Raw genomic sequence first — 25,717 nt, forward strand, 5'->3', positions numbered from 1 at the left:
ATTTGAATTTTTTAGACAAATAGGATTGTACTTTACACACTATTCAGTGACTTGATTTTTCACAATTGTAGTTTTGAGATCTTTCCATATCCATTCATACAAATATATAGGTAGGATGGCCCTATACTTTGTTGTAACAAATGCATTTGTTGGTTGGCAGGGTGTGTTATTAATAATTCGATGGGAGGGGCGCCTGGGTGGCGCAGTCGGTTAAGCGGCCGACCTCGGCTCGGGTCACGATCTCGCGGTCCGGGAGTTCGAGCCCTGCGTCAGGCTCTGGGCTGATGGCTCAGAGCCTGGAGCCTGTTTCCGATTCTGTGTCTCCCTCTCTCTCTGCCCCTCCCCCGTTCATGCTCTGTCTCTCTCTGTCCCAAAAATAAAAATAAACATTGAAAAAAAAAATTTTTTTTTAAATAAAAAAAAAAATAATTCGATGGGAGGGGCGCTAGGTGGCTCAATCAGTTAAACGTCTGACTTCAGCTCAGGTCATTATCTCTGGGTTCATGAGTTGGAGACCGGAGTCAGGCTCTGTGCTGACAGCTCAGAGCCTGGAGCCTGCTTCGGATTCTGTGTCTCCCTCTCTCTCTCTGCCCCTCCCCCACTTGCTCTCTGTCTCTCTCTCAAAAACAAACATTGAAAAAAAAAATAATTCAATGGGAGAATGGGTATGCACTGAAAGTGTTCTGGGTGAATTAGAACGTTTCGTCACATTACCTACAAATCATGGTTTGAAGCAGTTTCTCTGTTAGTTTGTCTGGAAATTGCAGTGTTTTGAGAGGGGAGAAAGAGGTGAAGGAGGAACCCAACAGAGAAGAAGAACTAGAGATACTCTCATAAAAACAGTAGAAAGATTTGGTTAAACAAACAGCTAGCATTGCCAAACTCTAGAAAGTTGATATTCCAATTTCTGTCTTTGAGTTATATGAATGGGAAACGGGCGGGGGGTGTTATAAGGAGGACATATTCCCCATAACAGATATGAATGATTTAACAATGTCAGCAAGACGGCAAGATGGACCAGAGAATGAACAAGATCTCCTTCAAGAACACAGGGGGCTTGCGAGAGTAAATGAGCAGATTTGGGCATTTTGCTGATCCAATTCCTACATAAGGAAGTCTGTTCTGCAGATTGTAGTTAACTTCTCATACCTCACTAAAGCGTTTTGCACACGTTGGTAGTGGTGGGGGGAGGGGCGATCAGGAAGATTAACACGGGCTGTGTTATTCTAAGCTTGAACAACTTCCTTAGGGTGTTTTTGGTCCTCTGTTGAGCTGTGCTTTGTGCTTCATTCAGTGTAAAGATGGAGTGGGGCTTGGGGTGTTTTCTCTGATGGAGACACATCTGTGAGATAATTGGTGACCAGAGATCGGAGGAACCACAGGCCTCCAGCAATTGGAGCACCTGTAGGCAGGGCGACCCCCAGGACATAATGTTCAAGGAGGAGGATGCAGTGTCACCAATCTCTGTTTGGTGCAGCAATTTGTTTTCTCCTCCCCAGTCATGTGGGAAAGTCTAATTTCATTTTTACGTGACTTGCACTTACGGTTTCTCAGTTCTAATGGGATGTTTTCCAAACTCACATCACCAAGCCAGCTGGCTGTCACATCTGCACACACCCTTTAGAGAATCTCCCTAGGTCTGCATCCTTCCTTTGTCAGACAGTAATTTTGTTGGCGTCTATTAGCAATCCTCCTTTAACTCTATACGTAGAAGGGGATGCATTGAAACATAACAAATTCAGAATTCGAGTATGACATTGTAAGAAGTATGGATAAAGACTGAAAAGTTATTTTTCTCATCTCTGGGTAACGAACCAGATACACATGTCAAGTTACTATCCATAAAACTGGGCACCACCAACGTGAGGTCCTGGAAGCCCTGGACTGGGAATCAAGTGCGCCAAGTTCTGCCTCTGGTTCCGACACTGTGTGATTCATCGTGTGATGTTGAATCTCTGGGCTTCAGTGCCCTGCAGTGTAAAATGAGAGCAGTGGAAACAGTTGGTTTCTAGGATTCCCTTCATGTCTAACATCATCTATGACTTTGTTACTTTGTTTTCTTACGAAGTGAAAAATCGTGAAAATATTTTTCTTGACTTAATATTCAACTTTTCCTATATTTCCCCCTAATTACAACTTCAGAGTTTCCCTGAGTGAGGCACTATTTTGGGTTCATTACTCTTCCTTTCTCCATGGTCTTGACAGCCATGATCAGGTGAGGACACTGCCTTTTAAATGGCACTTGAAGACAACATGGCCTCCTTCTGAAATCCGAAATTCCGTCCTCAGGAATTTGTTTCCTGCAGATAAGGCACCTGCACTCCATTAATACACATATGTCCTGGGAGACACAACACGTTAAGCTTGTTTCAGCTCAATTGGAACATATTTATCTGGGTTTTCCCCATGAGCTGGCTAACTGACCACAGCACCTTGAAGCCAGAGACAGATGATGGAAATATTTTTATAGGGCAGAGCAGTGAGTGATACATCAAAAATTGGGACAGTGCATGGTGTTGCTACCTGGTGGGAGTCAGAGACCATGAGAAGCCAGGGAGGGAGGGGGATGGGACGTTAAAGGGACACCGGAATGGGAGAGTTGTGGGCGGCTGGGAACAAGGAAGTCAGCAGACACCAGGGGTACCTAAGAACAAATTTGCCTCACAGTTTGCCTTAGCCGGGGTCTGTCCACGTGAGTCTGTACAAAACTAGTACAGTTCCTCCTTGCTCAATGAGCACTTGAGTGCAAAAAGGCAAGGGGTGGGGCGGGGAGAGGGGAGAATCACATTGTATTAACTTGTGACACTTTCTTGTGGCTCCTCCAGAATCTCTTTGTTTTCATTTCGCCCGAATTTCAGATCTATAATTAGAGTCGAGAAGAAAATGTTCTGCACAGGGAGTTTTGCTAACACCGCTGCTTTCGGAGAGGAAGTTTTTTTAGAGGTGAAGAGGACGGTAAACCTTCCCCCATCCCTTCGGAAAACACGCTGTCTCTTGAGATTCTAAGCATGGTAGGTTGCTGCAGTGACTTTCTAACAGAACTAGTTTCTGGTAAGAGGGAGAAAGAAGAATCCCACTTAGACTCCCGGTCAGTGTTGGTAGTGCCCACCCTGAATTTTCCGTGACAGTGACAGCGTGGGGTTAGAAGGACGTGCCAGGAGACTCACTGATCTTCAGTGCTATGCTGGCTGGGGGGGAGGTTTCATTTATTTGATGTGTGTCTTTGTTTCATACTGTTCTGACATTTTATCACATGTGGATTTCTTCTGGAAAGTGTGGATTATTATACAGTGTCTCTTCTCTCTTTAATAATTCATGTTTTTAACCTTACAAGCAACTCGGGATGTTACAGCACTGGAGTAGTTAAGGAAGTTTGGTAAGAGTGATGTACATCAAGTCTGTGTGTTTCCAAAAATGGGAGCCGTGAGAGGATTTTGAAAAGGTTGGATGCAAAAGTGAGGAACACTCCTTGCTATTTACAGAATTTAGACGCAATACCAATCCTTCCTGATGAACTCCATCCCACCAAACTTAGATGCCATCTTGAATTTCGAATATTCTATTTTCACTCTACTTTGCTTTGTTTACTTTCCTTCATTAGTTCTTTTACCTTGTCCACTGGACAAAGAGAGGCCAAGGGACTAGACCAATTTGTTTGGCCAACCAGTGAGGAGAACAGCAAATGGGGAAAAAGAAGCACATGCCTAATGCCTTTACAGTCTCTTACGCCTGGAGACTACTTACATTTCAGTGCTTTTCCCCTGTAGGTTTGGATCTGTTGGTTTTTTTCAGTCTATTTCCTCCCTGTTGTTCAGATTTGTTAATTCTATTGTTCTATCTTCCAGTTTGCTGGTTCTTTCCTTTATCTCCTCCTTTCTGCTGTTGAACCCATCCACTGAGCTCTTTATTTTGAGTTACTTATATTCAGTTACTCAATAACTGAAGTGATGGAGGAGAAGAGAGGAAACAGAGGAAAGGATCAGTGAAGTGGAAAAAAGAACAATAGAAATTTTCAGTTCTAAATTTCCATTTGGTTCTTCTATTTCTTTGCTGAAGTCTTTAATTTTTTTCATTTATTTCAAAGGTATTCATAATTGCTTGTTGAGCATTTTTATCATAGCTGCTTCAAAATCTTGATCAAATAATTCTGATGTCTCTATCATCTTGGTGTTGGTATATTTTATTTTATTTGTTTTTGTTTAGTGAGATCTTCCTTGTTCTTGAGATGACAAGCGATTTTCTATTGAAACTGGGTGTTTCAGATTATGTTTTGAGATCCTGGATCTTAATTAAACCTTCTGTTTTAACTGGCTTTATCTGACACTACTCTGGCAAGGAAGGGAAGGCCTTATCTTATTGCCAGGTGGACATAGAAGTCCAGGTTTCCCATTCAGCCTCAACTGACACCTGAGGGAGGGGGCTGCCATTATGTTGGTTCCCTACATGGTCTTCAATGACACTGCAGTGGGGGTGACCTTGTTACTACTGGATGATGGTGAAAGTCCTGACTCTCCACTGGACCACCTCTGACATCACATCACCCCAGAGGGGAGGAGGAGAGGTGCCTCCTTTGTGCCTGATGGAGGTAGAACTACAGGTTCCCCACATGGTTTTCACTAGCACAGTGGGGGTCAGTAGAGGAGGAGAGAGGAGACTCTTATTACTGGCAAAGATAAAAATCTTGGCCTCTTACTTGGCCTTCTCTGATGTATGCAGGCGGTATTGACTGGGGTGCCTCATTAGATCCTGGGGTGAGTGGAAGTCTGAGCTCCCCACTTAGCTTTGGCCAGTATGGGTGAGGCTGAGTGCACAGTTTTTCTGTGGCGTTATGGTGGAATAGAACAGTTGTTTAAAAAGTTTTCCATCTTAGATCACGGATTTAAATGTAAAACCTACCGTTTGGAAAGCTTTTAGAAAAAAGCATAGGAGACCACAGTGGGCGTCGAGGGCTAGCTAAGCAATTCTTAGACTTGATGTGAGAAGCATGATCTATCATAGGAAAATTTGATCAATTGGACTTCATTAAATTTAACAACTTTAGTTGTGTGATTCTGTTAAGTGAATGAAAAGACAAGCTAGAGACTCGGAGAATGTATTTCAAATCACATATCTAGAATACATTAAAAAAAACCCCGCAAACTCACAAAGTTCAATAGTGAAAAACCAAACAATTCAACTGGAAAATGGGCAAGAGACATGAAGAGATGTCTCACCAAGGGGGATTTACAGATGGCAGATACACATGGGAAAAGGTGTTCAATATTATTAGCCATTAAGGAAATGCAAATCAAAACCTCAATGAGACATCATTGTATATCTACCAGAATTGCTAAAATAAAAAAACTATCAACAATACTGAATGCTGGTGAGGCTTTGGAGCAACTGAATCACTCCTAAATTGCTGGTAGGAATATAAAATGATGGAGCTACTCTGGAAAACAGTTTGATAGTTTCCTAGAAAACTAAACATGTAACAGTCATACAACCCAGCAATTGCACTCCTGGGCATTTATCCCAAATAAGTGAAGAGTTATCTTCATGCTAACACCTCATACTAACACAAATGTTTATAGCAGTTTTATCCATAATAGCTCCAAGTTGGAAACAACCTACTCCTTCAGTGGGTGAATGATTAAACAAATTGCAACACCCATACAATGGAATACTAGTCTTGCCAAATAACAACAATGATGACAACAACACCCTCCCCACCCACCACCCCCCCCCCACTGCCCGCCAAGCCCCAAACTACTGCTATATACAACGATCTGGATAAATCTCTAGAAAATTATGCTAAGTGAAAAAAGGCAATCTCAAAAGTTTACATATTATGTGATTCCATTGATATAACATTCTCGAAATGACAAAATTGCAGAGATGAAGAACAGATTAGTGGTTGTCAGGGGTTAAGGAGGGCATGGAGGCAGGAAGGAAGTAGATGCAGTTACGAAAGGACAAGAGTGAGAGATGCTTGGTGACAGGATTGTTCCTCATCTTGACTGTATCAATGTCAATACCTTGGTTGTGATATTACACTATAGTTTTGCAAGATGTTACCCCTTGTGGAGAAAACTGAGTAAAGAATACAGGAGACCTTTCAGTTTTATTTTTTGCAACTACATGTGCATCTATAATCGTTGCAATATAGAAACTTTAATTGAAAACAACAACAATCTAGTAAGTCAAAGAGAGCAAAGGTTTTCCAGACAAAGGTAACCACTCAGAAATTCTGGAGATGAGATTGCATGGTTCTAAACTTTGGGTCCTTCTGAGCCACAAGGAGGAGCCTCTGGTTATGGCCCAGAGCCTTCAAGAAGTAAAAAAAAAAAAAAAAAACCTGTACATTTGAGAGTATTTTATTTATTTATTTATTTATTTATTTATTTATTTATGAGAGAGAGAGAGGAGAGCGCGAGCAGGGGAGGGGCAGAGAGGGAGAGGGAGAGACAGAATCCCAAGCAGGCTCTGTGCTGTCAGTGAGGAGCCTGATGCGGAGCGGAGCTCAGACTCACGAACTGTGAGATCATGATCTGAGCTGAAATCAAGGGTTGGACGCTTAACTGACTGAGCCACCCAGGCACCCCCAAAAAACTGTACATACGACAGTCTTTTTTTTTTTAATTTTTTTTCAACGTTTATTTATTTTTGGGACAGAGAGAGACAGAGCATGAACGGGGGAGGGGCAGAGAGAGAGGGAGACACAGAATCGGAAACAGGCTCCAGGCTCTGAGCCATCAGCCCAGAGCCCGACGCGGGGCTCGAACTCACCGACCGCGAGATCGTGACCTGGCTGAAGTCGGAAGCTTAACCGACTGCGCCACCCAGGCGCCCCCATACGACAGTCTTTAAAACTGCAGGCCTACACCCAAAGCAGACATTGCTATGCTAAAGTTTTAATAACTACTACTCTTCTAAGGGGTTCTTGTATTCCAACAGAAACTGGACAGCTTTCAGAGTGGCAAAGCTCTGATCCACAGAAAGGGGTCGCCTAGCCAGACCTTCAGTTGTAATGTTGATGGGGGTGATGCTTGGAGGGGCTGTCTCGGGGGCAGGTTACACCTGCTGTACCTGTAGGAAGGCTGGAGCTGATGTTTGGGAATGCTGCCTTCATAATCAAGTCTGGTCACTTGGTGGGTGTTTCTTTTTTTTCCTTCAGCATGTGGCTCATTTCAGCAATGCTTCTTCTCTACTCAGTAGGACAGAAGAGAGGCCCAGGGCAGCTGTGGGATTAAGCAGGATTTAGCAGGTCTCTGGGGAGGGGAGGGGAGAACTCAGTTTGAGCATACTTTTTGAAAACATTGGTAATCCCAAACCAGGCTCACTCACCTTCTTGCCCTTCTCCAAGGCATCATTGTGCCTTTTGCTATGTACATCTATCCTCCCAGCCCACTCCACTGTTGTATTCCCTTTAGAAAAAAAGAGAGAGAAACAATTAAGGATATCTTCCCCAACAGAAAGAAATCATATTAGTCATTCAGTTTATTAGAGATTTCCCCGTTCCTCACATTTGGTTTGCAAGACCAGCGTGCAACAGTGACAGATGTACCTTCATACAGATGTGCTTTCTCATCACTGCCTTAATCTTTGGAAAGCTGTTTCTCCCCTATTAAATATATGTAAGTCACACTAGCAGCAGTTCAAGACTGCTGAAGTGCAAGACTGTGTGAATGTGGTTTTGTGATTGTGTAAATGATGGAAAACGAAGTTGCATTGTCTGTTTGTAAATTTCCTTAGTGAAAGCATCAGAACTCCTGTCTAAAGAAACAATGGAAATATCCTAACGGTTGGCAGCCATAGCTATCACAACAGCAAACATTTATAGGTCATGTGCCAAACACTGGGAGAGGTGCCAAGGGTGTAAAAAGGTTAGTGACACCGTCCCTGCCATAAGGACTTTATGGTTTGTTAGTAAAAATGGTGGCTGGCCTGTTTTGAGTATGTGCTGTCTAACAGGCAGGGCGTTAGTAGCACTAGCCTTCCATCATTCTGTAAGGTGGTGAGAATCATTCCCACTTTCCACATATGGAAATGGATACTCGAAGAGATTCAAGAACTTGCTCCTGTTCACAGAACTAGTAAATGGTGATGGTCAGGTATGAACCGGATCTGGGTACGCCATACTATCTCTCAACAGAAAAGAGAACGAAAACAATCAGTAAATGGGAAATGCTAACTAATTGCCCGGGAAGTGGCCAGTGACAAAGGCTATGAGATACTGAAGGAGAGAGAGATGGTTATGTCGAGTGAGCCCTTCATGAATATCAATTGTGAACTATGTTTAATGCCTAAGCTAGAGGATATTTTTGGTATTGTTTTAATTGGATGTGAGTGCTGTAACAGCAAGCCAGCTCAAGCATGTCCATATACTTTGCAATGTGACAGAAATTATCTTGTTGACAAAAGGTGAATTAATGCTATCCTTCCATTTATATTGAAAGGAAAAGCTTCTTTCAAACTTGGCTCAGAACTTTCCACTTAAAAGAAGTGTTTCTCTAATCTATTTTACCCCAGGACACCCCTGTCTGTCTTCTTCCTTCCTTCCCATTTCCTAGGAGAATCTGTCCTTGTCAAATCTTGGCCTTGGAAGTTAACCAGTCCTCTAAGATGTAGAAAATACAGAGTGAGCACTAAAATAAACTATCATCAAAAAGTCATTATTCAAAGAAACTCTTCATTTGCTGGGACTCCACACAGGCTAAGGAGAATGTATGAAAAAAACAAACAACATGCCAACCTGAGATTTGTGGTATAGGGCAGAAATTAACGTGAGAATGTTCAAACAACCCACCTCCTTCCAGCTCTCTAACAAGACTTTGATTACGAGTTCGAATCTTCTCTTCTTCCAACTAAGGAGGCTTCTTGCCTCCACAGAAGCCAAGTCAACTGGCAAAATGAAGGGATGGGGAGCAGGGGAGAAGGGAGGGAAGATAAGAGCATTGAGAGGGAGGCTTTGGAGCAGATACGGACTGGGAATGAGGTGTGGTTGGGTGGGATCATGTATTAGAATCACCGTCACTGATTTCAAGGAAGTCGAGACAGGTGTTTGAGCAATTTTGCGGTCACTCTAGGTTGCTGGTGGATACTGTCTGCATTTCCAGTAGCTGGAGCCTACTGCATCTCTGCCCTGCCAAGCTTGCCTCATTCCAGGATTTAGACACAGGGCCAAGTTTACCTGACCATCTGGCTGGTGTGAGGGATGTGGGTGAGCAAAGTAAATCAACTCAAGGATCACCTGTGAAGTTAAACTTGTGAAACTGTCATTTTTAGAGGACAAAATAAGTTGAATATTAGCAATTTCATACGACTCAATTACATACATTCTCCTAGTTTTAAATCCATTTCTACAATGTTTTAAAAGGATTTTGAGGGGCGCCTGGGTGGCGCAGTCGGTTAAGCGTCCGACTTCAGCCAGGTCACGATCTTGCGGTCCGTGAGTTCGAGCCCCGCGTCGGGCTCTGGGCTGATGGCTCAGAGCCTGGAGCCTGTTTCCGATTCTGTGTCCCCCTCTCTCTCTGCCCCTCCCCCGTTCATGCTCTGTCTCTCTCTGTCCCAAAAATAAAGAAACGTTGAAAAAAAAAATAAATAAAAGGATTTTGAAACTGAATATGTTGGAAGGAATGGAGTCTGGTGTCAAAAGACACAGAAGAATTTGAATTCTAGAGCCTTTTTATTTTATTTAGTTTTTTTTTTAATGTTTATTTATTTTTGAGACAGAGAGAGACAGAGCATGAATGGGGGAGGGTCAGAGAGAGGGAGACACAGAATCTGAAACAGGCTCCTGGCTCTGAGCTGTCAGCACAGAGCCTGACGCGGGGCTTGAACTCACGGACCGCGAGATCATGACCTGAGCCGAAGTCGGCCGCTCAACCAACTGAGCCACCCAGGGGCCCTAGAGCCTTTTTAAAAAATCAGATATATGATCCTGGGCAAGTTAGCTCAACTCCTCTGGGCCCCAGTTTTGTCATCTGAAAAACAGATAAAAACAATACCAACATACCTCATCGGGGCACAGTAAGAGCCTGTAAAACACACAGAGCCTTTGGCTACATTATAGGCACTCAAATGTTAATTTTTCCACCGAACCCACTTCACTGAAATGTTAGACCACATCATGGCTCTGAATTTTCGCTGACCCCAGCATTCAGAATCGGTTGTGTTAGAGGAAGAAAGGACATGACAGCTCATCGAGATTGATACCACAGTTTACAAAGGTGGAAATCAAAGCCCAGAGATACTTAGGCCACAAAACTCGCCCTGTCAAGATCCCTGCTGCCCAGGTCCAAGCTGCCAGTTCCACAGGGTGGACTAAGTTGCCCAAGATAGTTGGTCTGAACTTACATTTCAGTAGTGTTTCATCCAACCAACAGAAACCCAGGGCAGGGAGGAGAGGCATAAAGAGAAACCTGAATGTGCCCCAGAGTCAGTTTTCCCATCAGGCACAGGTAATACAGGCTTTTAGGTAGCCTGTGTGGCTCCTTCACCTAAGGAGACCCGGAGCTGCTCTAAGGCATAGGCAGGAATGGCAGACTGATTTCATCTCACTGTTAGTTATTGCTAGTTGCCTGGGGAGCTGTGTTTAGAAGGATTCTGTGACCATTTCCAGGTTCAACAAGATAGAGCTCTCTAATTGATGAATACCTGCCTTGGGTGTAGAAGCAGAAAGTAGTAGCATGAATTCCTGGGCCTTAAGTCAGGTGGATTTGGTTGAATCAGAATCTCCTGGGTGTAGCTCAGGCATCTGTGGTTTTAATAAGCTCCCTGGGTGTATGAAGTTTGAGAGCCGTTGACCTAGAAGACATGCTATAATTCGTCTGGGACCTGGCCCAGGAGGGCTCCACCCTGCAGTGGGACCAGTTAACTGGACATGTGTGACTCCAGAGAAAGCATCTCATTCAGCAGCGGAGCCCAGGTAATGCCAATCTGGCAGAGCCAAATCAATTGCCTATCAGTGTAGCTGTAGATATCCTGGAGGCTGACAAGCCCCCAATTGCACTGGGGTCAAAACAGCAGCTAATGTGGGTTTTTTTTTTTTTTTTTTGCACGCTAGTTGTTGTGTTTGAATTGGGTCCCTCCAAAAATTTCTATGTTACAGTTCTAACCCCAGTATCTCAGGGTGTCTTATTTGGAAAATAGGGTTGTTGCAGATGTAATTAGTTAAGATGGGGTCATACCACAATAGGATGGGCCGCTAAGCCAGTATGACTGACGTCCTTGTAAAAAGGGGAAATCTGACGGAAATATGCAGAGGGCAGATGATGTGAAGGGACATATGGTGAAGATGGCCATCTGTAAGCCAGGGAGAGAGGCCTGGGACACAGACTTCGCTCATAGCTCTCAGAAGAAACCAACCCTGCCACCACTTGGATTTCAGACTCTTTACTTTCTGACAGTCTCAGAACCATGAGACAATAAATGTTCTGTCGTTTAAGCCACCTGTTTGTGGTTCTCTGGCATGGCAGCCCTAGGAAACGAATACACCGACTGGTCTAATAACCTTAGGTGCTGTTTTCACCCCAACTTTAGAGATGGAAAGGTTTTAGGTAACTGTCCAAGGTCATACAGCTACCGTGTGGTGGGGTGAGGATAAAACCCAGGGTAGTCTTCTCTGACCCTGGAGCTGTCTGAACTAATGGCCTCTCATGGAATGGCTTCCAACTTTCTGATACCGCACCTGCTTTGCCCTTTGCTGCATCCCTGTCCCCCCCCCCCCCCCCACCCCCGTGTGGTATGCTATGCTGACCTGGGTTCCAATAGCCAATAGCCAGCCCAGCTCTGGGTTTTGCCTGGTTTCTGTGCTGTCACCGCCGTGGGTGCTAATGAGCTTACCTCTGCCTGAGCTTCCACCGGGTTGATGGACGTCTGGTTCAGCGAGATGAGTAATCTCCTGAAATAAACATTATAATAACTGGAGACGTGAATAAAGTACAAAGTTGCTATGAAGATGGTCTATGCCTAAGAGATTACAACATGTAAAATGGAAATCACTTTTAGTTTTTCTTTTTTTTAAGTTGGGAGGGAGGTTTACATCTGTGATATCATTTATATTGCCATAAAAAGAGCTTTGTGATCTATTCTTTTGCTGTAAAAATGTTTCCAGAGGCTTTAGTTACATTTTTTTTCTTCTTAAGCTTCTTGATACTGATAAGATCCTTTGAAGGTTCAAGCCCCTTGGACTAGAAGGTATCCCATAAGGGGTTGTAGCCCTGATTATAATACTTTGCTATATTTGTTTCTATTGACCCACGAATGTTACAGTTGTTACCTCACCTAAGAGCCCAGGCTGCTCCCTGGGGAGGGGAAGTGGTGGCTAGATTAATCGAACAGAATTTTCCAAAGGCTTTTAATCCCCTGTGAAATAATTGGCCTGTTTTTTTATATGTGTTCATTAATATTTTATACCTGATTCAAGAAATATAAAATCAGAAGAATTTATAACCAAAGGCAAATATACAATGAGCCCATTGGTAGTGATTCAATTGAGCTAGCATGGTTAATAAATAAAACTGGCTTTTTGAAGACATACACTTTATGCAGTAAGGAATGTGAGTTTTATTTTATTCATTTATTTATTTAATTATTATATTTTTAAGTTTACTTATTTATTTTGAGAGAGAGAGAGCAGGGGAAGGGGCAGAAAAAGAGAGAGAGAGAGAGAGAATGTGAGAGACAGAATCCCAAGCAGGCTCCACACTATCAGTGGGGAGCCCAATGTGGGGCTTGAACTCACACCACGAGATCATGACCTGAGCTGAAATCAGGAGTCGGATGCTTAACCAACTGAGCACCCAAGCACCCCAGGAATGTGAGTTGTTAATCAAGAGATGAGGAAACAACGTGCAAGCATCATGTCTACACCACAGATTTTACATGGCAGTTTGAACAAGGAGGCTCACCTCCCACAGTTGTAAGCCAACATCAGAAGAGGTAAGGCTTGCAGAAGTGATCTGAAGGCTGACGGAGTGGTTTATAGAGAATGTTCTATAAGAATGATCAAAGAATAACCATCTCCAAAAGAATCACCATGTTCTCACTGGGCCTTTATCTACATGAAAGCCTTTGTCAAAATCGTGCCCCTCTTCAGAATGAATCTCCAATGCCCTTCTCTCCCCAGCCTTCCACGTCCTGCAAGGGACTGTGACATCTTCCCCCTGGGAAGACATCTAGGCAGGCACCTCACTCTGCCTGTTGTTGTAGTTATTTGGGAATGTTCTCTATCCACTCTTCGCTCCTACTCCCACCCCCAGATTCTACAGTTGAAAACTCCTTGATCCGGTGGCCTTAGTTACTGGCCCACCTGGAGGATGTAAGGCCCCTGGTCCTCAGATTAGTCTGCAGAAAGATCTAGCTTTCTCCTCCCTGCTTCTGGACCCCATGCTGCCTGCAGAAGTCAAGTATGATTAGAAACCAGGGAAACTGAGAGCAGACTATTTCCTGGAGATGCTGAACTGGTTTCATGCTCACTCTGACATATGTTAACTACGTGTTGAAACCTTTCCCCACCCCTACTCCTTCTCGGTGCTATGAATTAGAAAACTTCCAAATGCTTTTTTCCCTAGAGACAGAGTATAGGGAGTAAGTGCTTGCCTCTCACTCCATAAGCTTAGTTCTCTCTATTTGATAGGGTAAAACTGTTATAATAACTAAACCTTCGCCGTTTAGAAGCTTAACACAAGAACTCTTTATTTCTCCATCATGTGACAGTCTGATGTGCATAATTCTGCTCAGCAGGGAGCTTTCTTACTTACAGTAATTCAGACACCCAGGTTCCTTCCATCTTGTGGATCTTCTGTCTTCTGCTTCTAGCTAATGGAAAATCCTGAAAATGGCACATACCATTCTATTCGCATTCCATTGGTGAAAGCTAGTCATATGGTCACGCCTAGATGCAAAGGGTACTGGGAAATAAATCTGGGGTTAGACAGTCACCTCCTAGCCCCGAATTCACACCACAGAAGAAGGAACATAGATTTCAGGAGGGTTAGCTAGCTGTCTGTGTCACGCTATGCTAACTTAGCGTGGGTTAGAGTGCTGTACTCACATGTCTATCTCCTACCTAACCACCTCACTCCAGTGCAGCAAGAAGAATTTTCAAAGCCATCCTTGAGTTGTGCTGGACCCCAGTATTGCTCAATCTCCACTACAAGACCCAAGCCAACCCCTTGGAAGCTTTGGCAAAGCATGGCAGGGGCTGTTGTATAGAAAGGCCAGTGGCGAGTTGTGAGTCAGGGTCCCCATCCACTGTCTGCAGCTCTATCAACCTTCCTTATTATGCAACACCACTCTAGATAATTACAAGTTTGGAGAAGGATATGCTTATTTCTTCCCCTGTTGGTTTTGCTATAGTAAATACACACACACACACACACACACACACATTATTTTTTTAATGTTCATTTATTTATATTGAGAAAGAAAGCAGGGGAGGGCAGAGAGAGACAGGGAGAGAGAGAAGCCGAAGCAGGATCCGCACTGTTCGCGCAGAGCCTGAAGTGGGGCTCGAACTCATGAACTATGAGATCATGACCTGAGCTGAAATCAAGAGCGGGATGCTTAACCAACCGAGCCACCTAGATGCCCCAATATGAGCCACTTTAATCAGCTAAATTTTCTTAATTCCTAGCTAAGGAAAATAGTTTGAAATAGAATGGAAAATGAGAATGTTTATTTATTTTTGAGAGAGAGAGAGAGTGTGCACACATGTGTGAGCATGGGAGGGGCAGAGAGTGAGGGAGACAGAGAATCCCAAGCAGGCTCCACACTGTCAGCCTGAAATGGGGTTCGACCTCATGAATCATGAGATCATGACCTGAGCTGAAATCAAGAATCAGACACAGCCAACTGAGCCACCCAGGTACCCCTAAAGTAAATATATTTTTTAAAAGACCATGTCTTGGGCATGCTTGTTCATCTTTCAGTACCTGGGAGTGTTTCCACAATAGCCCCAATCCAGTGCCTTGCTCATACAGGTTCTCATAAATATGTGTTAAATAAACAGAAGAACAAACATTAATGGCTTAACGATGTTCAAGGGATGTTGCATGTCAGGGTCCTAAACATTTTATATACCAACTAACCCATGCGTCCCAAATAAGGAGAATAGGGTTTATTAGTGCTAACCTAAGGTGGGGACCATCCAACATAAGGGAGCCACCCTGATTCATGCTTTTTGACATCAGTGCTCATGAACTAACACTTCTATGGGTCTTTTCTAGTCATTATTTGCTAAGAAGAGGATTTTTTTTTTTTTTTTTACAACTTATGCGAATAGTTACTTAGGATTGTAACTAAGTATGTTGGTTTTCCAAACTGGGCCGGGGCAGTGAGACTCACTCTGCAGGAGTCTTGGTTAATCTGGCCCTGATCACCATGGCCAGCCAGGCCCTGCCCCTGTCACAGAGCTGACATGTGAGAGCTCTGTCCTCCCTCTCACCGCTGAAACAGGAGCAGGGGAGACTGTGGTTGTCAGCTGGGTGCTACCGGGAGGGAAATATGAAGTGGTCATATCCTTATGGGGGAGACACATGGATACTGAATGGGTGTTTTAATGTCTACCTAGAATTTAGTTCACAAGCTTTATGACCAGATAGAGAAACAGGTAAGAAAGAAATACAGAATGTATTTGTTGAGAAGAAAATAATATCGTGAAAAACATTCTCATTATCCTGAAGACTGGCCTAATGAAACATTAACCTCAAATAGTCCTCAGGTCTTGGTGAAATGGAGCTGCTTTTCATTTCCTTTCATCCGTGAAGGCCTCTGGGAGGTGACTGGTAGTCAAGTCCCCAGGGATGTTGTTTGCACTAAGAAGGGAGTGTTTCCAGGGATTCGGGAAGGGGGTGGGTCTGTCCTAGCTGTGTGTTCTTCTGCCTGTTGTGATTCCTGGCAAATGAGATAAATGAAGGGGACACAGGAGGGCAGGGAAAGGAGGAGGTCGGCTGGTAGTGACAATTTTAGGGATCGACCAAGCAAAATTGAAAATATGTGCTAGTAGATGACAGTCTGTTGATTGGGACCACAAAATTATGCTATTAGATACACCTAAGAGTGGGCGGTGGCACCTTCCATTCATTACCTAGAAGTAGTTTCTAGGCAACTAGGAAGTTATCATTAGTGACTTTTATCTCCCCTTCTAGTTGTTTAAATCCCCTTTAACACTTTAACCAGAAATAATACTATTAAAAATTAATTTCTCTGCACTCAGTTCTAAACTGCAAATACTCCTGAAAAAGGTCATTAATAAATACAACACACACTAAAATGATCTTGGCTATTAGATGCTTTTTCTTTAAAAAAAATTTTTTTTAATGTTTATTTATTTTTGAGACAGAGAGAGACAGAGCATGAACGGGGGAGGGTCAGAGAGAGAGGGAGACACAGAATCTTAAACAGGCCCCGGGCTCCGAGCTGTCAGCACAGAGCCCGCCGCGGGGCTCGAACTCACAAACTGTGAGATCATGACCCAAGCTGAAGTCGGACGCTCAACCGACTGAGCCACCCAGGCGCCCCTAGATGCTTTTTCTTGATAGAAGAAATTCCTGAAAAAGGTTGGGAATTGGGAAGTGGAGGGAAAATCAAGGAGACACTGTGGCTTCTGGACTGGAGCCATATAGTAGCTGAACAGTTTTCATGTATGTACCTTGAATCTGTGGAAATGCATACATAATTACTTGAGTAAGTATGGTGTTTTATTTATCTGACTTATTTTACCCCACAATATACAGATTATTCCCAAATGCATGGACTTTGCACCATAACACACGAGGCTTAGAACTATCTGACAATAACTGATGCAAATCATGAATAAGCTTATAGTTGGGTTTGCTTAAAAGTTAATCATAAACATGAAATGTAAAATACATGCATGCAAATTGGTACAACCTTTTGGGAAGGCAATATCTATTAAAAATTTGAATGCGCATACTCTTTGATCCAGCAATCTTACTTCTGGGAATTTTTCCACAGAAGTGTTCCCCCAGTTATGCAAGTGTATTGCAGAGGATGTTTCCTTAAGCATTGTTTATCGCAGTGAGTAACTAGAAATAATTCAAACATCCTTTCTTAGGGGATTGATTAAATAAGTCATGCAACGATCATAAAACAGAATATCAAGACACTTAAAAAGAATGAGGCATTTCTGTTACTCATACAGAAACATATGAAAGGTGTGTTAGTCTGTGGAAAAGCCATTGCAGTAAAATACAGACCAACCTCATGTCTTTCTTTGTATGGCTGTAGAGTCTCAGAAATGGACTGCAAAGGTTTGTACCACATTGTAAATGGGTAGTCAACTTCAGGGGCTGGGGGGCTTCAACTTTCTGTTTTTGTTTTCTGCAGTGTTTGAGTACTTAGAAACATGTATCACTTTTGCAATATATTAAAAAAATGTTTTTTTTTATTTTTGAGAGAGAGACAGAGACAGAGACAGAGAGATAGAGTGTGAGCGGAGAAGGGGCAGAGAGAGACGGACACACAGATTCCGAGGCAGGCTCCAGGCTCTGAGCCATCAGCACAGAGCCTGATGCGGGGCTTGAACCCAAAAGCTGTGAGATCATGACCTGAGCTGAAGTCAGATGCTCAACTGACTGAGCCACCCAGGCCCCCCAGGCAATATTTTTTTAAAAATATACCCTGTTGAGGTGTGGGCCTAGTTTTGGTTGCAAGCACTCCTCACCAGAAAAATGCTTTCTCTTCTCGTGTCTGTGGGGGTTGGGTGTGTGTCCCAGCTCTGCTTCTGTGTCCTTTTGCTGATCTCCTGTCCTTGTGCTGCAGAAAGGTGCTCTGGGTACAAGGTCTTCCTTCTTACGCACTCGCTCGCTGCCAGTGCCTCAGCCTTTTGGGGGTGTGCTGCTTTGCTTCGAATCCTTTTAGACGTGCTTTGCCTTCCTCACACACCCTTTCCCTGTTCCTCAGTTTTCAATGCGCTCCTTCTCCTCCTGTAATTTCCACATTCTCCATGCTCTGCTCTCCACTGACTTTCATGCTGACTTTCTTTCTCTCTGAAGAGTCCATCTTCTGAAAGCCATCTTTTTCTAACTGCTGCTGTTTATTGCCATGCACTCTGATCAGGGTAGCAAATGCTCCCTCACCTGCTGTAGCTAAAAGTCTGAGCTCACCCGCTTTCAGCTGCTGGTGTTCATATCACCAGCTAAGGATACTCTGAGGGTCAGTAGTTTTGCAGTAATTTTGTGACTTTCTAACTCTGGAGGGCCAGAGAGGCAATTGAAACACGGTCACTGGCCGAATATAATCTGCTAATTGCCACAGGAATAGCAAGAGGACTGAGGTGACAAGCCTCCAACATGGCCACCAAGGGGCCTCACCTACTGGTATTCACACCGTTCTGCAGTTCCCTCTTACGTGGAATCAGAGTTGACCTGTGTGACCAGTAGAATGCTGTGGAAGTCACCGTGTATGACTTCTGAGGCTAGAGCGTAAAAGACCTCACAGCTTCTTACTTGGTTTCGTGGATTGCCAGTTCTGGGTGAAGCCAGCCGTCATGCTGTGAGGACACTCAAGCAGCCCGCTGGGAAGGCCCACACGTAGAAGGATGGAGGCTTCCCACCAAAAGCCAGCATCAACCTGACAGGCATCTGAGTGTGCCACCTTGGCAGCAGGTCCTCCAGCTTCACTACAGATTCAGGTGGCTAACGTCCCGACAGACATCAAGCCCCAAGAGAGACCTGCACCATGGCCCTCCAGCCAAGACACTGCCAAATGCTTGACTCACACTTACGAAGTGACGTATATGAAGTTACGAGAGAATAAATGATTCTTATTGTTATAAACCACTTGTATGTTGGTATAAACCATTTGTTCCACAGCATTAGCTGAGTAATATCAGAGCCATGTCCCAAAGACAAGAAATGGCCCTTCTCTCCATGGTCTTTTTAGGTTTACTTTTTGTCAAGTTAAGGCTGTAGAGAGAGGTAACTAAGAGCATAGGCTTTCGTGATAGACCTGGTTCAGATCCCAGCACCATGAGATTCTAGTTTTGTGACCCTGGAACAAGTTGTTTAACTCCTCTGGGCCTTATTTGTCATGTTTTTAAAATGGGGGGCGCTGAAACCATAAAACTCCTAGATGAGAACATAGAAGGTAAGCTCCTTGACGTTAGTCTTGGCAATGATTTTTTGGACTTGACACCAAAATCAAAGCAAGAAAAGCAAAAATAAACAAGTGGGATTAAATTAAAAAGCTTCTGTACAGCAAAGGAAATCATTAACAAAATGAAAAGGCAACTTAAGGATTGGGAGCAAACATCTACAAATGATATATTTGATAAGACGTTAATAACCAAAATATACAAAGAACTCAAAAACCTCAACATCGGGGTGCCTGGGTGGCTCAGTCGGTTAAGCGTCCGACTTTGGCTCAGGTCATGATCTCACGGTCCGTGAGTTCAAGCCCCGCGTCGGGTTCTGTGCTGACAGCTCAGAGCCTGGAGCCTGTTTCAGATTCTGGGTCTCCCTCTCTCTGACCCTCCCCCGTTCATGCTCTGTCTCTCTCTGTCTCAAAAATAAATAAACGTTAAAAAAAACAAAAAACAAAAACAAAACCTCAACATCAAAATCCCAAACAACCTAACTGAAAATGGACAGAGGCACCTGAGTGGCTCAGTGGGTTAAGCTTAAACATCTGACTCTTGATCTCAGCTCAGGTCATGATCTCATGGTTCGTGGAATTGAGTCCCACACTGGGCTCTATGCTGACTGTGTGGACCCTGCTTGGGATTGTCTCTCTCCCTCCCTCCCTCTCTACCTCTTCACCTTCTCTTTCTTTCTTAAAATAAATGAATAAACTTAAAAGAAATAAAAATGGACAGAGGACCTGCATAGACATTTTTCCAAAGAAGACATACAGATGGCCAACAGATACATGAAAAGATGCTGTGTATCACTAATCATCAGGAAAATGCAAATCAAAATCAAAATGAGATATCACCTCACACCTGTTAAAATGTCTATCATCAAAAAGCCAAGAAATAACAAATGTTGGTGATGAGGATGTGGAAAAAAAGGGAACCCTTGTGCACTTTTGGTGGGAATGTAAATTAGTGTGGCCACTGTGGAAAATAGTACAGAAGTTCTTCAAAAAATTAAACATAGAACTCCCATATGATCCAAGAATTCCACTTCTGGGTATATATCCAAAGGAAACAAAGTCATTATCTCAATGAGATATCTACACTCCCATATTCATTGTTCATTGGAGCATTAGTTACAGTAGCCAAGACATGGAAACAACTGAAGTGTCAATTGAAACATGAATGGATAAAGAAAATGTGATATACAATGGAGTATTATTCAGTCATAAAAAAGAAGGAAACCCTGCCCTAGTGAGAATATGGATGGACATTTAGGGCATTATGCTAAGTAAAATAAATCAAACAGAGACAAATACTGTATGATCTCATTTACACGTGGAATCTAAAAGAAACCCAAACTTGATGGGTATTGAGGAGGGCACCTTTTGGGATGAGCACTGGGTGTTGTATGGAAACCAATTTGTCAATAAACTTCATAAAAAAAATAAAATAAAATAAAATAAAATGCCAAAAAAAAAAAAATAAAAAAAATAAAAGAAACCCAAACTCAGAAATGGAGCATAGATTGGTGGACATCAGGGGCAGGGGTTGGGAGCCGGGGGAAGTGAGTGAAGGTGGTCAAAAGGTACAAACTTCCAGTTATAAGATAAATAAGTTCTGGGGGTATACAGCATGGTGATTATAATTAGCAATACTGTATTGTATATCTGAAAGTTGCTAAAAGTGTACATCTTAAAAGCTCTTATCACAAGAAAGAAACTTGTAACTATGTGAAATGATGGATGTTAACTAAACTTATTGTGGTAATCATTTCACCATACATACATATATCAAATCATTATGTTGTACACCATATACTAATTCAACGTTATATATCAATTATATCTCAGTAAAATTGGAACAAAATAAGGTGGGGGAGGATGATGGTACCCACCCAGCAGAGCTAAATTAAAGATTATATGGGTTAAAAAAAAAAAACTTATCGCAGATCCTGACACAGAGTAAATGCTTAGTAAATGTCATCTTTGAAAGGACAAGTAGGGGCGCCTGGGTGGCGCAGTCGGTTAAGCGTCCGACTTCAGCCAGGTCACGATCTCGCGGTCCGTGAGTTCGAGCCCCGCGTCGGGCTCTGGGCTGATGGCTCAGAGCCTGGAGCCTGTTTCCGATTCTGTGTCTCCCTCTCTCTCTGCCCCTCCCCTGTTCATGCTCTGTCTCTCTCTGTCCCAAAAATAAATAAACGTTGAAAAAAAATATATTAAAAAAAAAGAAAGGACAAGTAGACCTAACAGCAAAGGTAGAAAACTCCCCTCGATGTTTCTCCTATTAATTAATTTCTGGTCAGCTGTATATAAAGTTAACAAAAATTTTATTTCAGTTCAACTTTGCTTTGCTATTAAATTCATTCCTTATCAGTGTCTTGCTTTTGTGTGAATGAAAATATCCTAACCTTAGAATGGAGCACAGGAGTCCGCGAGAATGTTTTGACCACTACCTTAGATCAAGAGAAATCTGAGAAATCTGCCTTCTGCAATGGATACAACCACAATGTTCAGATTTTCATTATGAAAATGGGCCCTTTCTCAATAGACTTAGCATTTTCTCTGATTTAGAGCATAAGAGACGTGGTTGCCATTGTTTCTCCTTATTAATATAAATGCACATGAGTGGAACTTTACCACCAACAGATACACCTTCCAGAGAGGCTGTACAGTTTTACGATGGAATAAATAATTCAGAGTGTGTTTAGACCCAAACTCCAGGCTTAAATTGTTAATGAATTTATCAGTGTGACAGACTGATGCAGAGTTGCATCAGAATATAGAACTACTAAATATTTATAGTGATTCTTTATTCAATTACTGAGTGGTTCGCTTTCCCAAGTTAATAACTTGAGCTGTAAAGGCAGCACATTTTTTTTCTTTGCAAGAATATTTTTCAATCTCCCAACCAGTTAATTAAGTTGTTTAGGAATAGAACTTGTAAAATTCATGTTTAATGGCAGAATGAAAAGATTTATTGAAATTGACCATGTGCTTAGGAAAATCTATTGCTGGGTCATAAGAACGTTTGTGAGAATTAGTTTTAAACAACCCATTAGGATAGATCTCCAGCATTACGGATGAGAATTAATTTTATTTAGAGTAAATAATTTAAAGTTTTTACATAATTATTTTTCTTGTCAGAGATTTCCTGTAACTGCACTTTAGACTGTTGTGTAAACTCCTTGTCTTAGGCGAGTGTATATGTGTGTATATATATATATATATATATATATATATCCACATACATATATATATGTATGTATACACATATATATCTCTCCATGATTTGTGTATATATATAATTTAAATTTTTTTAATGTTTATTTATTTTTGAGAGACAGAGACACAGAGTGAGAGTGGGGGACGGCAGAGAGAAAGGGAGACACAGAGATCTGAAGCAGGTTCCAGGCTCTGAGCTGTAAGCACAGAGCATGATGCGGGGCTCGGACTCACGGACCGTGAGATCATGACCTGAGCCGAAGTCGGTCGCCCAACCGACTGAGCCAGCCAGGCGCCCCATATTTTTTTAATGTTTATTTATTTTTGAGAGACAGAGACACAGAGTGAGAGTGGGGGACGGCAGAGAGAAAGGGAGACACAGGGAGGTTCCAGGCTCTGAGCTGTGAGCACAGAGCATGATGCGGGGCTCAAACCCACAAACCGTGGGATCATGAGCTGAGCCAAAGTCGGACGCTCAACCGACTGAACCACCCAGGCGCCCCTATATGATTTTTAAAATAGGGACTTCACCTGATCCAGTTGTGGGAGCTGGTTAAACAGTCTCTGTAAGGCTGTGATCTCATATCTGATGGTGGATCCTGAAGTCTGCAGGGCAAGCAGATGGGAAAAGAAGATGGATAGAAAGAAAGCTAGGAGAACAAGGGCCAGCTGGAATCGACGAGCATGAGTTGGACGTTAATTCTTACTGTCCCCTACCTTGACATCATGGCTGTCCTGTAGGAGTCGCTGACATCCTCTGTCATGGAGCTGAACGCAACTGACCCAGAAGTGGCAGAAGATGCGAGATGATCCAGGGCAAGGCGGAGTACCCTGGAGTTACCTCATACAAGGGTGAGTTACAGGCCTGGTCACTTCTTCATATCAGTGAGGTGAGCCGGCAGATAAGCAGTAACATGTGCGAGCTACCAAAAATGGCTGCTTCCACCTTCTGAGCAGAAGAATAAAAACGACCTTATTTTTGTTCTTCTAAAATTTTTTATTCATATTAAAAAATGGCCTGCTCCACTTTCTTATTCCAAATCTTGCGCAAAGTGTATTTTTTGGTCCTCCCTAACTGAAAACTTGGTTGGATGGGAATTCTGAGAAGTGTGGTTCAGCCTAGATACCTCACCATATTGTAAAGCCAGCACATCCTTGGATCCTTTATACCATTTGTTTTTGGTGCCTACTCTCTGTGCCTGGTTTCGGCATGCTTTGGCCTCTCAGCCAGCACCTACAGCTCCTCTTTTGGATGGATGAGCCTAGGCTACTGGGGTTGCTTTCCATGGAAATGCCTGGAAGTTTACTTCCCTCCAGGACAGCCCTTGCTCTCTGACTGACCGGTGTGTTGGTCCTCGGTGTATGTCAGTAACTGGGACCTCTGCTTTGGCTCGAAGTTTCTCAGTAATAACATTCTTCTCTGGCATCTCATATGGTCCAGTGGCTGAAATTTTTTTTTCCCACCAGAACCTTATTTTTCCTATGACAGGATAGACACCATAGGGAGGCTGTGCTTCTCTGAGATTGATTGACCACCCTTATTGATGGCTTGACCTATGCCAGATTTGACAGATATCAAATGTCCTATGTCCTAGATTTCCCCATTCTTTTCTTGCGAGCTGATTATCTAGGTCTGGACTCACCATAAGACTTATCTCTCCCATGCCCTTCCCAAGAATGTCAAGTCTGGCCTGTGCATATATATTCAGATCTCGGCCCTTTGACCAACCACTAGCCCTTCTGGATCTGCTTGTCAGAGTCTTCCCCAGATTGATCCATCCTGCCTCTGCCTGAGCCATGTTTCTGACAAAAATGAAGGAGTTGGCAAACTAAAATTTTTTGATAACTGAAGAAATATGGAAGCCAAGGGTTTAAGAATAAAGATAAAAATAATATTTATTCAACAGCGTTCCAGACGTTCTTCTAGATGTTAGACACATTGTGATGAACTCACCAAAGTCCCTGCCCTCATGGAGTTTACCTTCTCCTGGGGGTGAAAAAGACAACAACAAAAACCAAATAAATATGTAGTGTATGAGGCAGGAATAAGTGCTAACGAAAACAAAGCATGGTAATGAGATAGAAAAAGACAAGAAGGATATGCTGTTTAGAGGGGTGGCTTGGAAAATCCTCTTTGGTGGGTCACATTTGGGTGGAGGCCCGAATAAAAGGAAGGACCGAGTCAAATGCATATGGGAGAAGAACCTTCCATGCAGATGGAACACAAATGTGATGACCTGTTAGCATTCTAGAAAAAGCAGGGAATTATTGCAGCCTGCACTGACTGGTCATGAGGCATCCTGCTAAGTGCTTTACATATATTCTCTCTGAATTCAAAAATGTTAATGTTATGATTAATGTTGCCACGAATGTTTTTACACGTATGAATTTTTCTTAAATTATTTCAATCATTTTTACAGGATAAATTTCCAGGAGTAGAATTTTAAGTCAAAGAATACTGGCCTTTTTATAGCTCTCGGTATTTTGTTACCAAATTGCCTCCCCAAAGGACTGGATCAATAAATTTACGTTGCCACCAGGAATGTCCAATATAGTAAAGAAGTACGTATCAGAATGGCATGTTTTGTCGCAAACGTCCACACTCAGAGGGACAATTAATTATTTCCTCAAAGTATTGGCTGGAAAGGTATTGTTATCTGAGCTCCTGCGCTTGCTAATGCCTCCTTTAAGGCAATTTTGCTTCCAGGGCACAGTTAATCAAAATCCACAGTATGAAACCTACACCAGCTCCTCAGAGTACTGAATTGGGGTCAGGAGAGGCTCAAGTTCTGGCTTTACCTCCTATCAGCAGTGTGGCTGTGGGTAAATCTCGCAACTATGCTGAGACTCAGTTTGCTCATCTTCAAAATGCTGATTTGTCCTTGGTAAAAATATAATGAGAATAGAAGGACATAGTGTGTATAGAAGCACTTTCTAACTTTGGAGAATTCTACATATATTAGGTAGCTAATATTATTTGCTGAGAATTCTCTGTCATTGTCCTGCAAATAAGTATGAAACACAGTGTTTATTATTATTATTATTTTATCCAAATAAAATCAAAACACAGTGTTTATTAGTTTCAGGTGTACGATACAATGATTCAACAATTCTATGCATTTCTTAGTGCTCTTCAAGATAAGTGTACACAGTTTTTATTATTATCATATTTTAATGGATATTGTCCTGTGTGGCTTCCTTTTCTATTAAGAGAGCTCCAGTTTCCCTGGGGCACCCGCATCCTCACCGCACCCCACTGCCACCCCCAATCCAGGTGGTATGTGGGAAGCTGACTTTGCACTAGGCTCTTGAAGTGGGCAAATGACCCAGATTTAAACCAATCAGCACATCGCTCCACCCACTGATCGCAGTGATTGGTTTAGGGATGGGCACGTGACATAATGAGGTCTAA

At 42.8% G+C, this 25,717-nt stretch overlaps 1 protein-coding gene and 1 long non-coding RNA gene across 2 annotated transcripts in view; one reads left to right on the top strand and one right to left on the bottom strand.

The window, feature by feature from the left end:
* The first annotated feature begins 2,821 nt into the window (after window positions 1–2,821).
* Window positions 2,822–25,717, top strand: part of SLC35F4 (solute carrier family 35 member F4) — a 304,255-nt gene continuing 281,359 nt past the window's right edge. Inside the window, exons 1-2 of the mRNA XM_047079584.1 lie at window positions 2,822–3,011; window positions 23,047–23,157. Of these exons, the coding sequence (XP_046935540.1) occupies window positions 23,112–23,157 (46 nt within the window). The 5' untranslated portion in view covers window positions 2,822–3,011; window positions 23,047–23,111. The remainder of the gene's footprint in view (window positions 3,012–23,046; window positions 23,158–25,717) is intronic.
* On the bottom strand, window positions 6,766–7,630 carry LOC124512157 (uncharacterized). The gene is made up of 3 exons (XR_006962081.1): window positions 7,506–7,630; window positions 7,327–7,406; window positions 6,766–7,220 (listed from the first exon to the last, which is right to left on the bottom strand). It is a non-coding gene; the product is annotated as an uncharacterized LOC124512157 (long non-coding RNA).

Source organism: Lynx rufus, unplaced genomic scaffold, assembly GCF_022079265.1.
Source record: "Lynx rufus isolate CCGP_SWC_20201006 ecotype Redwood Valley unplaced genomic scaffold, mLynRuf1.p SCAF_17, whole genome shotgun sequence".
Lineage (NCBI taxonomy): Eukaryota > Metazoa > Chordata > Mammalia > Carnivora > Felidae > Lynx > Lynx rufus.